The sequence below is a fragment of the Bos javanicus genome, chromosome X, assembly GCF_032452875.1.
Source record: "Bos javanicus breed banteng chromosome X, ARS-OSU_banteng_1.0, whole genome shotgun sequence".
Taxonomy (NCBI): domain Eukaryota; kingdom Metazoa; phylum Chordata; class Mammalia; order Artiodactyla; family Bovidae; genus Bos; species Bos javanicus.
The window spans coordinates 76,714,495-76,727,618 of NC_083897.1; the positions used below are offsets into that span (position 1 = coordinate 76,714,495).

The 13,124-nt window shown below is 35.9% G+C and overlaps 1 protein-coding gene across 8 annotated transcripts in view; it reads left to right on the forward strand.

Annotated features, from left to right (window-relative positions):
- The window catches only part of ATRX (ATRX chromatin remodeler), a 286,342-nt gene extending 278,133 nt beyond the window's left edge, over window positions 1-8,209 (forward strand). For all 8 annotated transcript variants that reach the window (XM_061409663.1, XM_061409658.1, XM_061409661.1 and 5 more), the window contains 5 exons: window positions 1,677-1,826; window positions 2,676-2,801; window positions 3,567-3,662; window positions 4,172-4,300; window positions 5,350-8,209. In XM_061409663.1, coding sequence (XP_061265647.1) covers window positions 1,677-1,826; window positions 2,676-2,801; window positions 3,567-3,662; window positions 4,172-4,300; window positions 5,350-5,628 — 780 coding nt within the window. In that variant the 3' untranslated portion in view covers window positions 5,629-8,209. The remainder of the gene's footprint in view (window positions 1-1,676; window positions 1,827-2,675; window positions 2,802-3,566; window positions 3,663-4,171; window positions 4,301-5,349) is intronic.
- Window positions 8,210-13,124: the final 4,915 nt, after the last annotated feature.

Below are 13,124 nucleotides of genomic sequence, written 5' to 3' on the forward strand. Positions count from 1 at the left end.
GATTCCAAGTTTTAAGCTTTTAGTTTTTTCACCTTAAAAGACTGACATAAGACATCATGACTTTAAAAAAAAGACACTTTGATAATAAAATGATAAATAATGTATATCAATTTAAATTTGATCCTAGGTCCTTATAGTGTAATTTATATTTGAGTTTCTTACAGTTGAAATAGAAGGACTGTATGTTCCAGTTATGCAGATGACACCACCCTTGTGGCAGAAAGTGAAGAGGAACTAAAAAGCCTCTTGATGAAAGTGAAAGTGGAGAGTGAAAAAGTTGGCTTAAAGCTCAACATTCAGAAAACGAAGATCATGGCATCTGGTCCCATCACTTCATGGCAAATAGATGGGGAAACAGTGGAAACTGTGGCAGACTTTATTTTTGGGGGCTCCAAAATCACTGCAGATGGTGACTGCAGCCATGAAATTAAAAAACGCTTACTCCTTGGAAGAAAAGTTATGACTAACCTAGATAGCATATTAAAAAGTAGAGACATTACTTTGCCAACAAAGGTCCATCTAGTCAAGGCTATGGTTTTTCCAGTGGTCATGTATGGATGTGAGAGTTGGACTGTGAAGAAAACTGAGTGCCAAATAATTCATGCTTTTGAACTGTGGTGTTGGAGAAGACTCTTGAGAGTCCCTTGGACTGCAAGGAGATCCAACCAGTCCATTCTGAAGGAGATCAGCCCTGGGATTTCTTTGGAAGGAATGATGCTAAAGCTGAAACTCCAGTACTTTGGCCACCTCATGCGAAGAGTTGACTCATTGGAAAAGACTCTGATGCTGGGAGGGATTGGGGGCAGGAGGAGAAGGGGACGACAGAGGATGAGATGGCTGGATGGCATCACTGACTCGATGGACGTGAGTCTGAGTGAACTCTGGGAGTTGGTGATGGACAGGGAGGCCTGGCGTGCTGCAATTCATGTGGTCGCAGAGTCGGACATGCCTGAGTGACTGAACTGAACTGAACTGATGTTCCAGTTAAACTGTTCTGTAGCTATTTTGATTAATTTAGATTTGGATTTTGTTAGTATAGTGGTTGGTAGGTAGAGTGATTATGAAAATAAAGTTGTTAAGGGACTTCCCTGATGGTTCAGTGACTAAGACTCTGGTGCTCCCAGTGCAGGGGGCTCAGGTTCAATCCCTTGTCTGGAAACTGGATCCCACATGCTGCAACTTAGAGTTCTCATGCTGCAGCTATAAAGATGCCACATGCTACAGTGAAGATCAAAGATCCTGCATGCCGCAACTAAGAGACCTGGTGCAGCAAAATAAATAAATACAGGTGTTAAATATTTATGAACAGGAATAGCCATGATTTTTAGCAAAAGCATCTATGAATTTAGCAGACTTACGTTAGCCTTTTTTTTATCAACTTTGAAAAAAGCACAAAACAAAATGCATAGGAAAAAATTAGAAAAATGTTGGAATAAGAAAGCTTGAAAGATGAAAAGTAGTCATTAAAAAATTGAACCCCTAAAACATGCTGTATAAATATGACATTCTTACATAAGAGGCTGGTATTGCATGTATTGTGAATGTTTTCTAGGTAATTTATCATATATATCAGAAATATGTATAGTAGCGAGTTTCTAGACTAACAGTAGGTCAAAGAACTATGGAGATATGATCCAGAGGGAGAAAATAACTATTATTTCAACCTTTCTAAACAGGACACCATACTTGCAGAACTTCTTCAAATACATAAAGAACACATTGTAGGATATCATGAACATGATTCTCTTTTGGACCACAAAGAAGAAGAAGAGTTGACTGAAGAAGAAAGAAAAGCAGCTTGGGCTGAATATGAAGCAGAGAAGAAGGTAGTTCATCTGAAATGCTTTTTGTTGTTGTTTTTGTTGTTAGTCATTTAAAAGAACAGTGGAGGAAGAAAAGGGTCACATTTGGAAAAAGTAATAATATAGTGAATCTTCAGGAACAGAGTCCCCCAAGTTTGGGTGTCTGTTTATGGGCTTTGGCTACCTTTGGTGGTAGACTCGAAGGAGAGGAGAGAAGAAAATGTTTCCCTTTAAAGAGTAGTAACCTCATTTCTGATTAGCACTTGCTAAATTGAGAGATTAGTGGGAAGCTGTATATTTAGCATCACTTAACTTCCATCAACACCCTTACTGTAGTAACAGACATACAGGAACTTGAGTTTGGAGGTAGGGGTAAATGTTGCTTTAGCTTGTGTACCAAACTCAAAGTTTTGACCGATTATCAGAACACAAAAATACTCCATTATTGGACATTAATGTCAATCTACAGCAGCAACTTTATTTAAAATAGTTCCACCTCTGTTTTAAATACCACCTCACTTGAGCAAAAATGTGCCTGAGCATGGGAAACCTTATCCTAATACCCGAATCCATTTTAAACTCCTAATTCATTGTACTAAACTTCTTTAACATTGTGATTTTAGGAGTCTCATCAGAATTCTCTGAGTTGCCCCATACTGTGCAAATTATCAGAAAAGACTACACCTTTAGGGGTTAAAGCTTTCTGTGTAATAAGATCTTGGTTTCAGATGAAAAGGGTGTTTTATTTGTGTGTGAAAGAGTGTTAATAATTTCCTAGATCTGAGAATGTGGGTTTTTTTCTTAACCAGTAGGTGATGTAGAATTTCAAGTTTTAAATCACAATGTGGAAAGTGCATAATTTTTTGTTTGTAGGGACTGACCATGCGTTTCAACATACCAACTGGGACCAATTTACCCCCTGTCAGTTTTAACTCTCAAACTCCTTATATTCCTTTCAATTTGGGAGCCCTATCAGCAATGAGTAATCAACAGCTGGAGGTAAGTTGTGAAGTACGAAAGTATTTTGCCTTGAATTAAAGGCAATTTCAAATGCCTTGTTGTTGAGGGTTTCCTATGCAGGAATATCACATTCCCCAAAAGATTACCTCTGAATAGACCAAGAAATTTTTCTTTTGTTTGTTGACCTTTTTGAACCAGCATAGTTATAATAAAATGTGGTTTGTTCAGAGCACAAAGAAATCAGGCCTTGAATTAATATAGTTTGAATTATTTTAATTAAGAAACAATAGGGTAGCTGACTGGCTAGAGAAATAGCACCTTCTTCAGTTATAAAATATTTTGAATAAGCAAATTACTTAATGTTTGAAAGTGGGATAAATACACACATTGATCTACATTCTAAAGCAGTGAAGATGCTACTTTAAGTGTATGATAATGTACAGTATTATGAAATAATTTAAAAATAGGATCAATGATGAGTTAAATAAGAAAGACTAGGTTTTAATATACCAGTAATTAAATAATGTAATTGAATATGTGATTTTCTTTTTAAAATGTGCTTATGGAGTCATTTAAATTATTAAATTATTGGTACAATAGAACCCAATTTTTATCTTCCTAACAAGACCCTCACTGATGAGTTTTACTCCATTTTATTGATGCTGAATTTTGCTGTACTTTTCAATTACTTAAAGATTTTTAAGGCCACATGTTGTAAATTGGCAAGAGAAAGGCTCCCTATACTTTTAAAACTAAGCTGTCTTTTTATGTGCCCTGATAAAGATATTTCTTGCATTCTTCTAGGACCTCATTAATCAAGGAAGAGAAAAAGTTGTGGAAGCAACAAACAGTGTGACAGCAGTGAGGATTCAGCCTCTTGAAGATATAATTTCAGCTGTAGTAAGTTAATTGGCAATTGTCTTATACCAACTTGCAATTCTTATTCCCACCATTCATTCTGATTTTTGTTTTTTGCTTCACTACTTCTGTGGGGGAAAGACCTTATAATTCTTATAACTTGATTTACAACAGTAAAACACTAGTGAACTGTATAATAGTGCCAAGCTATATATCTCAGTTTTATCAAGATGTTGGTACAAAAGAGAAATGTACAATTGAAGAATTGGGAAATCAGTTAATCATGGAAATGTATGTGTTGTTTATATAAACATATTTTAATTACCAGTTGCATGAATTAAATCCAAATAGTTTTTCTCTAGGCATAGCTAACCCTTGTACAACAGTGGACAGTTTAGTACCTTGCTTTTACATCATTGTCTTCTTTAGAAAAGATTAAAGGAAAAGGGGGAAAGAAAACTTTAAAAATCCTGAATATCTTTAAGGACCATAAATATTTTATTTTCTTCAATTCTACTGCAATAAGGAATAAATAGAAATTTTTCTTCCAGTGGAAGGAAAACATGAATCTCTCAGAGGCCCAGGTACAGGCATTAGCATTAAGTAGACAAGCCAGCCAGGAGCTTGATGTCAAACGAAGAGAGGCAATCTACAATGACGTGTTGACAAAACAACAGATGGTAAGAATTCAGAGTATCTCTAGGTTATGTTTAATTTTCTTGAATTTATAATAACGAGTTTGTGTGACATCTGTGTTGATATCTGTTCCCACATGTGGTTGGATGGATGGTCATTGGTTATTCCCAGAAGAAATTTTATTCATAAACCTAGTAATGTCAAATAAAGGTAATATCTTTTGTTGCAAAGGAGCAACAGCTTCCCAAATGAATCTCCTTGAAGTTTACATAGCATCTCTTCCATATAATTTCACTTTTGTATATTCTGGACATCTAGAAAGGAATTTTTGCCAGACTTTTCTTACCACATTTACTATTTTTAAACAACTTCCACAAATAAGTATACTTTTTAATATATTTAATTTGAGATAACAAGTGGAGCTATAAATGATACATGACACAGGTTCCTACTAAATTATGTAATTCTTTATAAGGCTAACATATTCCAGAATCCATGATTATCTTTGTTAGCATGGTTGTTTGGCAGCCATCTACCTTGCACTGGGAAATTTCAGCTCTTGACACCAGGGAATCAATTTCTGTGGCATGAATTTTACTTAGAAAGCACTGTAGAATTATGTGGTTTTAAATTATCTTAGGAAATCTGAGAATCTACATTCTAGGTAGGCAGGTAGGAATTACTCCCACTGCAAGTGCCTTTTCCCTTTGGTGTTTGTCACTAAAAGTGTTTATTTGTCTATCATCATGTGAAATATTCAAAAGAAGGACAAAGAAAGAGACTTGACAAAAAACTGCTGTAACTAATACTTGAGACTAATCACAGTGCAGGACAGGTTACTATAGCAACCAATTTAAATGCTGCTTGCACTACAATAGTCAAGTCATTAAGAGAATTTAGCCCTAAATGGTGTTACTAACTAGTTTCTACAGTAATGGTCCTGTGAATGCCATCAAATTAGTAATGGTGATAACAATAATATGTTTTTCTTTTGGTATGCTACCCCCTTAACAAATTGATTTTAACTCAAAATTTGATACTGCCTCTTTGAGACAGGTCATGCACTTGTAACAGCTCTCTTTTCTCTCCTTAGTTAATCAGCTGTGTTCAGCGAATACTTATGAACCGAAGGCTCCAGCAACAGTACAATCAGCAGCAGCAGCAGCAAATGACTTATCAACAAGCAACACTGGGTCACCTCATGATGCCAAAGCCTCCAAATTTAATCATGAATCCTTCTAACTACCAGCAGATTGATATGAGAGGAATGTATCAGTCGGTGGCTGGTGGTATGCAGCCACCACCATTACAACGTGCGCCACCCCCAATGAGAAGCAAAAATCCAGGACCTTCCCCAGGGAAATCAATGTGATTTTGCACTAAAAGCTTAAAAGATTGTTAAAATCATAGAAAGATCTTTTATTTTTTTAGGAATCAATGACTTAACAGAACTCAACTGTATAAATAGTTTGGTCCCCTTAAATGCCAATCTTCCATATTAGTTTTAAATTTTTTTTAATAGGGCATACCATTTCTTCCTGACATTTGTCAGTGATGTTGCCTAGAATCTTCTTACACACATTGAGTACAGAAGATCTTTCAAATTGTTTTCAGTGAAAACAAGTCCTTCCATAACAGTAACAACTCCACAGGTTTCCTCTCTAAATTTTTATGCCTGCTTTTAGTGACCATAAAATTGTCATAAATTAATGAATTTATGAAAGAATACTGATTTATATATTCATTCTTTACATATAAAGACACACAGCTGAGTTCTTAGAGTTGATTCCTCAAGTTATGGAATACTTTTGTACTTATCCATTTCTTGACTAAAGTGATTGAAATGGTTTTAATGTTCTTTTGACTGAAGTCTCAAACTGGGCTCCTGCTATATCATCTCTGTGACTGAAAGTTAGAAATTAAGGGTTGGTTATCTTTGACACAGAATTGTGTGCAATATTGTTAAATACTACTGCTCTAAAACTTGGAGGAGTCTTACAGTTATCTTAGCATTGTATAAACAGCCTTAAGTATAGCCTAAGAAGAGAATTCTTTTTCTTCTTTAGTCTTTTTCTGCCATTTTTATTTTCAGTTATATGTGCTGAAATAATTACTGGTAAAATTTCAGGGTCGTGGATTATCTTCCACACTTGAATTTTCTCTCTCCTGGCACTAATATAAGGCACATCTCTTAACTGCTTGGTGCCAGTGCTAGTGCTTCATCCTGTTGCTGGCAGTGGGATGTGGACTAACAAAATCAAGTTCTAGCATTTTAGGAGGTTAAGGATGACGTTGTGGTTGTTAGCTTCACACCCTGTTTTATAAACACCATCAAAATGGCAGAACCATTGCTGACTTTAAGTTCACATGGGGAATGTGCTTTAAAACAATTCCCAGTACTGTCAGTATTGTGAAGTAATTCCTCCTAAAGATAAGGATCACTGGCTTCTATGCTCTTCCTCTTCTTTTCTCTCATCAGTATGTTGTTTTTCCCCAACTGTATTTTCTTACATAAATTCTGTTTTAAAGTTCAATTTTTTTTTTAGTTTAGATCTATGAGGCAATTTTCTAATCAAAATTCATCTAATGCCCTTTTATGAGGTTTTACGTTGTCGTTTTTCTTAATCCAGGCTTGTAAAAATGACCTGTATGCTTATTCATGTACAATTTGGTTGCTTGAGTTTCTTAAAGAAAAAGATTGTTAGACTATGAGAGTCAACTCAACATGGCGAAACCATTTTTGAGATGGCGATGTAACATGTAGTGGAAATAGCTAACAAATTCCAAAAAAAAAAAAAAAAAAAAAAAAGCTGGGTGGAGGATTTGCTCTAGGTATCACTGAGTTAGAATGAGTTTAACATTAGCTAAAACTGTTTTGAGTTGTTTGGACGATTAAGAGATGTCCACTTTTATCTTGAAAGAACTAGTGGTAGAACATTCAAGAGTACTAAGTTTGTCATATAGAATTTTGAGGTTTGGTGGATCCACCCTCCACGTTCCCATATTTGGATATTATGCCAGCCATATAATCAAATTTATTTCACTAGGGGGATGTGTTTTTACTTTAGAAGAAATGAAAAAGACAAGATTTGTGAAATAAATATTTGAAGACAGTATACTCTGGCCAGCTGTTATCAGTTGGTATTTCTACAAGTCCAGAATACTTTAAACCTGATTTACTCAACCTGGGAACTTTCACCATGGTCTGATTACTTGCTCAAAGACATAGATGTCAAAATTTTAGGCAACCTTCTAAACCTTTTTCATAATGAATGAAACTATGACTTAAAGAATAATACATAGAAAGGTTAATTGGAAATAGTTTGGGATAAAACTTGGATCAGTTTGCATACAATCTTCACTTGACATTTTAGCTACATAATATGTACTTTGAGTATAACATCAAGCTTTAACAAATATTTAAATATAAAATCATGTCAATAAGATACTAAAAGGCTCATTTTTATATTTGTTTTAGATGTTTTAAATAGTTGCAATGGCTTAAAAAATGATTTAAAATGTTGCTTGTAATACAGTTTTGCCTGCTAAATTCTCCACATTTTGTAACCTGTTTTATTTCTTCGGGTGTAAAGCGTTTTTGCTTAGTATTGTGATATTGTATATGTTTTGTCCCAGTTGTATAGTAATGTTTCAGTCCATCATCCAGCTTTGGCTGCTGAAATCATACAGCTGTGAAGACTTGCCTTTGTTTCTGTTAGACTGCTTTTCAGTTCCGTATTGAGTATCTTAAGTACTGTAGAAAAGATGTCACTTCTTCCTTTAAGGCTGTTTTGTAATATACATAAGGACTGGAATTGTGTTTTTAAAGAAAAGCATTCAAGTATGACAATAATACTATCTGTGTTTTCACCATTCAAAGTGCTGTTTAGTAGTTGAAACTTAAACTATTTAATGTCATTTAATAAAGTGACCAAAATGTGTTGTGCTCTTTATTGCATTTTCACAGCTTTGAAAATCTGTGCACATAATGTTTCATAGAAAATGTATAGCTTTTTATGTGCTATTTAATGGTGGTTCTTTTGCACATTTAGTTATTTAATATTGGGAGGTCAAGGAGTTTGGTTTTTGAATCTGTTCTATACTAAATTCTGTAAAAGGAGATCTCAAACCTCAAAAATAATTTACATACCAGGAAGCCTGTGTGTGTTTGTTAGTTTTGGTTGTCTGTGTGTAATCCAGCACCATTTCCTGCTTCCCAACAGCTGTGTCACTCATTTAAGTCAAGCAGACCTACCACTCCACAGTTGATACGAAAGCTGCTTACCATCCTGAAGCACTAGCAGGTTGATGGAAATTATCACCTGGCCTCCAAAGAAGCTGAATATTTTGCAGTCTTCCCTTAGCTATGCCCATTCTCCCTCTAATATCATAAAACCAGATACATATTTCTGTACCCTAAACAAAACTTTCAGAACAGTTAAATATCCCAGTAAAAATTTTCCTTTGAGGGTGGCATGTTGTGCGATGTTTTAACAGTAAAATAGGTCATCCTTTTACATGTTTATTTCACTAACAACTACATTCAGGTTATTCCCCACCATGTTTCACCAGACTTAGTCTCAAGTGACTTTTGGCTATCTCCAAATCAAATCTAGCCTTAAAAGAGATGAAAATTCTTCCACCATTGATTTTTTTAAAAATATGTAATCTGTGCCAATCTAAAAGGAGTGACCAAGTTTCAGAAATGCTTTTTGTCTGTGCAACATTTTATATATGCTGTTATATGGAAGTGAATAAAAATTAAAAATCCAAAATATATACTGTTTCTAAGCTTAATATCTGTCAGGAACCAAACTGCCCACATCACTCATGTTGGATCTAATAAAAGAATGGTCCTTCTTGCCCCTGCCTAAGAGTTTTACTCCTCAAGAGTATGTGCTGACATAAAATTTCTTTACATATACACTGCCACCCTCTCTTTGGAATAACCTTCCTGATACATTATGCCCACTTCACTAACTATGGGAATCACTCTTCCCCTCAGTCTAGGGATCTAATAGTGACCACTGCATACCTTCACCAAGGGAGGTGTGACAAGGAAAGCAGCATATCAATTGAGGCCTTTGTTAAAAACAATAAAGATAAAGCTTTAATTGAAGGAATGAAAGGATGGGAGAACCCTAAAATACTGAAGAGCCTCTTAATATTCAGAACTGCCCCATATTTCAAGCAGTCTCTACCCAGCAGCATTATTCCACATTCTGCTCCTGAACATTATGCCCTCACTTCTCCTCCCTGATAGAAACAGGGAGGGGCAGCTTGGCGCCAATCTCCTTTATTAAGTAGACTTGGCTCCCTCCCTGCAGACCTCACATCAAATATATGTTGATTTTCAGTAAAGGTGAAGAAAGATGACATATGCAAGGATGGGGTTTGTTTCAGGTATGTGAGGAGAAAGTGTATGAAAAGGAACAAAGGTAGAGAAGGATCAGGAAGAGACTAAGTTGGAGTGGATTGATGGAGGGTCTTGAAATCCTGAATGGGTAATTCAATACAGAGGATAACAAGGGATTGTGAGGCAGCTGATGTGTTCAAAGTAGCAGGTAAAGACAGTGATTTGGGCAGGGTTAATTTGAATGGTTTAGAATGTAACGTGAAGAAAGACTGCAGACAGGAAGATAGGTAATTAAGCATTCAGTGACCAGACTACTAACAATTTTAAGGACAAAAGGCAAAATCATTAGAAGTTGTATAGAACAGTGAACTTCTTAAATTGTGAGAAAAACCTTTTACCCTTCCCCATGGAGTCTGCTTTGTTCAGGATTTCTGACTTTACATGCAAAACTTCACTTACTCTGTGTTCACTTTCAAACCTAGTGGAAAATCCATAGTGGCGTTCCTGTTTCACAATTTTTCATTATTTCTAATTATCCTGTATACATATTTGCAGAAAGTAAGTTTGGTCCATTTAACTAAACTAAGTATAATTCTGCTTCTTCCTCAAGTTAATCTTCAAAGGGCTAAATCCATTCTTGTTACTTTTTCTTGAGACCCATCTAGTCCAAGGGCTAGTATCTCTGTTGGTAATGTTACATTCACAAGCTTCCCTTCGTATTTTCAAAGTAATTTGTGGTTACTATGTGTTAACCTGTATACCACATATGAAAAAAGTGAGGAGAATAACTACATTTTTCTCATGACAGTTAAGCTAAAAGACCAAATCTATTGCACTTAGGAGGCAGAAGATAAATTATAGTCAAATTATCTGAGTCTTTCATGTCTCATTTGGAAAATAGGACTTTAATAATACCTTAACTTTCTTGAATGCAGGAGGCCCGACCAGGTGATTTCTTGAGGTCTTTTTCAGCTCTTAGGGTTTAGACATGAGAAAACCACAGTTTGAAGCCAAAAGGCAATGTGTTTGTCTAAGGTTACACAGTAAGTTTGAACAGAATTGGAAATCCCTTCCCTTTAGCTAGCCCTCCCCCATTAAGCTATGCCTTTTCTTTTCCTCTGTTTAGAAAAATGAGAGGTCTGACAGGCATTTTAATGACAAAGCAGGTAAGTCAAGTTGTAATTGGCTCTAATTACTACTTCTACAAGCTGTAACCTCCTTTATCTTTTGCCCAGGGGCACTCAGAGCACTGTTTCTTATTCTGGAACTCTGCAGAAAATGAAAAAACATGTTTAAGGATCTGATTCTTACAGCTTGGTTGCTTGATTGGGTTATATACATGACAAAACATCAAGGTAAATATAAATCCACTTTTGTTAAGTCAACTTTTAAGCAAATAATTGGTAGCCTCCCATTTGATTGTTCATAACTCTAAAGCCCAAATTAGGCCAATATTCAAATTGTCTGGTCTGGATAAAGTTTATAGTAAGTAGAAGTCAATATTGTCTTCTATTGACTCTTATGTGACAACACATATGACATGTTTTGAGATGTAGGTTTTATAATGGTTTATTCTTGTGATGAAAACTACAAAAGCTAACAGAAGAGTGAAAGGGTGATTATTTTCTTTGTAGCTGCTTGTTCCTACATGCCAGTAGCAAAGCAAGTAGAAGCTTGTGTCTAGTTCGCTGAATACATTTCAATGGGGGGAAAAAAAGTGGTTAATATAATCATTTGCAGTCTTGTTAGTTCATTCTCAGTTCTTGGTAGGTTTTCAATAATAAAACATGGAGGTTGGCCTTCAAAGGCTTTAGTGATACAGGCTTGCTTGGACCCTATCCTTAGCAAAGTAAACCTTTTATTATGTGTTTCCGCCCTCTCTTTGCACATCTTCCACACTCTACTGGATGTGCTAAGCTCAAACGTACCTGCCTGTGATTTTTTTCCCCTTCTCCAAACTATCATTTCACCACCCATACATCCCTCTATATTCTAATACCTCAGTGTGTGTGTGTATATGTGTGTATTTGTAGGGGAGGCTTATAAAATCATACAATTCTAGAGATGGTACGGGTCTTAGAGACCCTGTAGACTATCCCTCTATAGTCAGAAAATAAAGGTCCAGAGAGGGAAAGAGATACACAAGGGCACCTATATCTCCTAGCTTCTATTCCACTTCATTCCACTCTGTTCAGATGCCCCCTATTACACAGGTATCCCAATTCATTTTTTTTTTTCAATATGCCTGACCACAATAAGCAAATTTTCAGAAACTGGAGCCTATTATGCAGAGTGAAGTAAGCCAGAAAGAAAAACACCTATACAGTATACTAACGCATATATATGGAATTTAGAAAGATGGTAACAATAACCCTGTATACGAGGCAGCAAAAGAGACACTGATGTATAGAACAGTCTTATGGACTCTGGGAGAGGGAGAGGGTGGGATGATTTGGGAGAATGGCATTGAAACATATATAATATCATATATGAAATGAGTCGCCAGTCCAGGTTCAATGCATGATACTGGATGCTTGGGGCTGGTGCACTGGGACGACCCAGAGGGATGGTACGGGGAGGGAGGAGGGAGGAGGGTTCAGGATGGGGAACACGTGTATACCTGTGGCAGATTCATGTTGACATATGGCAAAACCAATACAATATTGTAAAATTAAAAAATAAAATATATTTAAAGCTAAACAGAATCCAGCATTTAAAACCAAAAGATATTATTGTTCAATGCAAGCCCAGTGCAGTGTTTCCCATCAGCTTGGCAATCTATTAAACTAATTCTGTGGATCAAAAAAATAATAATAATAATTGTTCTGAACTCAACTTTAAAATGAAAACCGTTTGTGGAAGATAGAGGGGTATGTGGACCAAAATGACAGGGAAACAAATTCCTGTGTGGTAACTGTAAACTGGGATATTTATTTTTCTTTTTTCACCACACTCAGCACAGTTAAGACCAATAGGATCTAGAAGCACTGTTCTGCTTTCTGGATCTCCGCATCCTTCAGCGTCAAAGATGGAATAATTCAGCCTTCCTCAGATGAGGTAAATTGATGTACCAAGTACTTCAAAATCCTCTGTTTCAAATGAGAAATGCTGCTGTATTCACAAGGAAACAAAACAGAAAGCTCTGTGTTAGTGTAGTGACATCTGTCAGGAGAGGGGCCACTAATGATTATTGAGTATAGAGATATGCCATAAGGATGATGAGTAGTTTACATATTTTCAGAGAACTAAAACAGCAAAATGATTTTAATATGCTAGAATTTGGGGGTCTCATTCTAGATTTATAAAGTTGTACAAGCTAGTTCACCTCACTGAATCTTCTTTCGCACAGCAATAAAGATTTATTGAATGCCTGTTATGTGTCAGGTACTATGACTAGTCACTATCCTGTTTTACCGATGAGGAAATAGGTTTAAAATAATTAAATTATTCACTCAGTGTCACATGACTAACTGGAAGAGGTAGACAAGAGCATGTATCTGATTCTGCTTTTG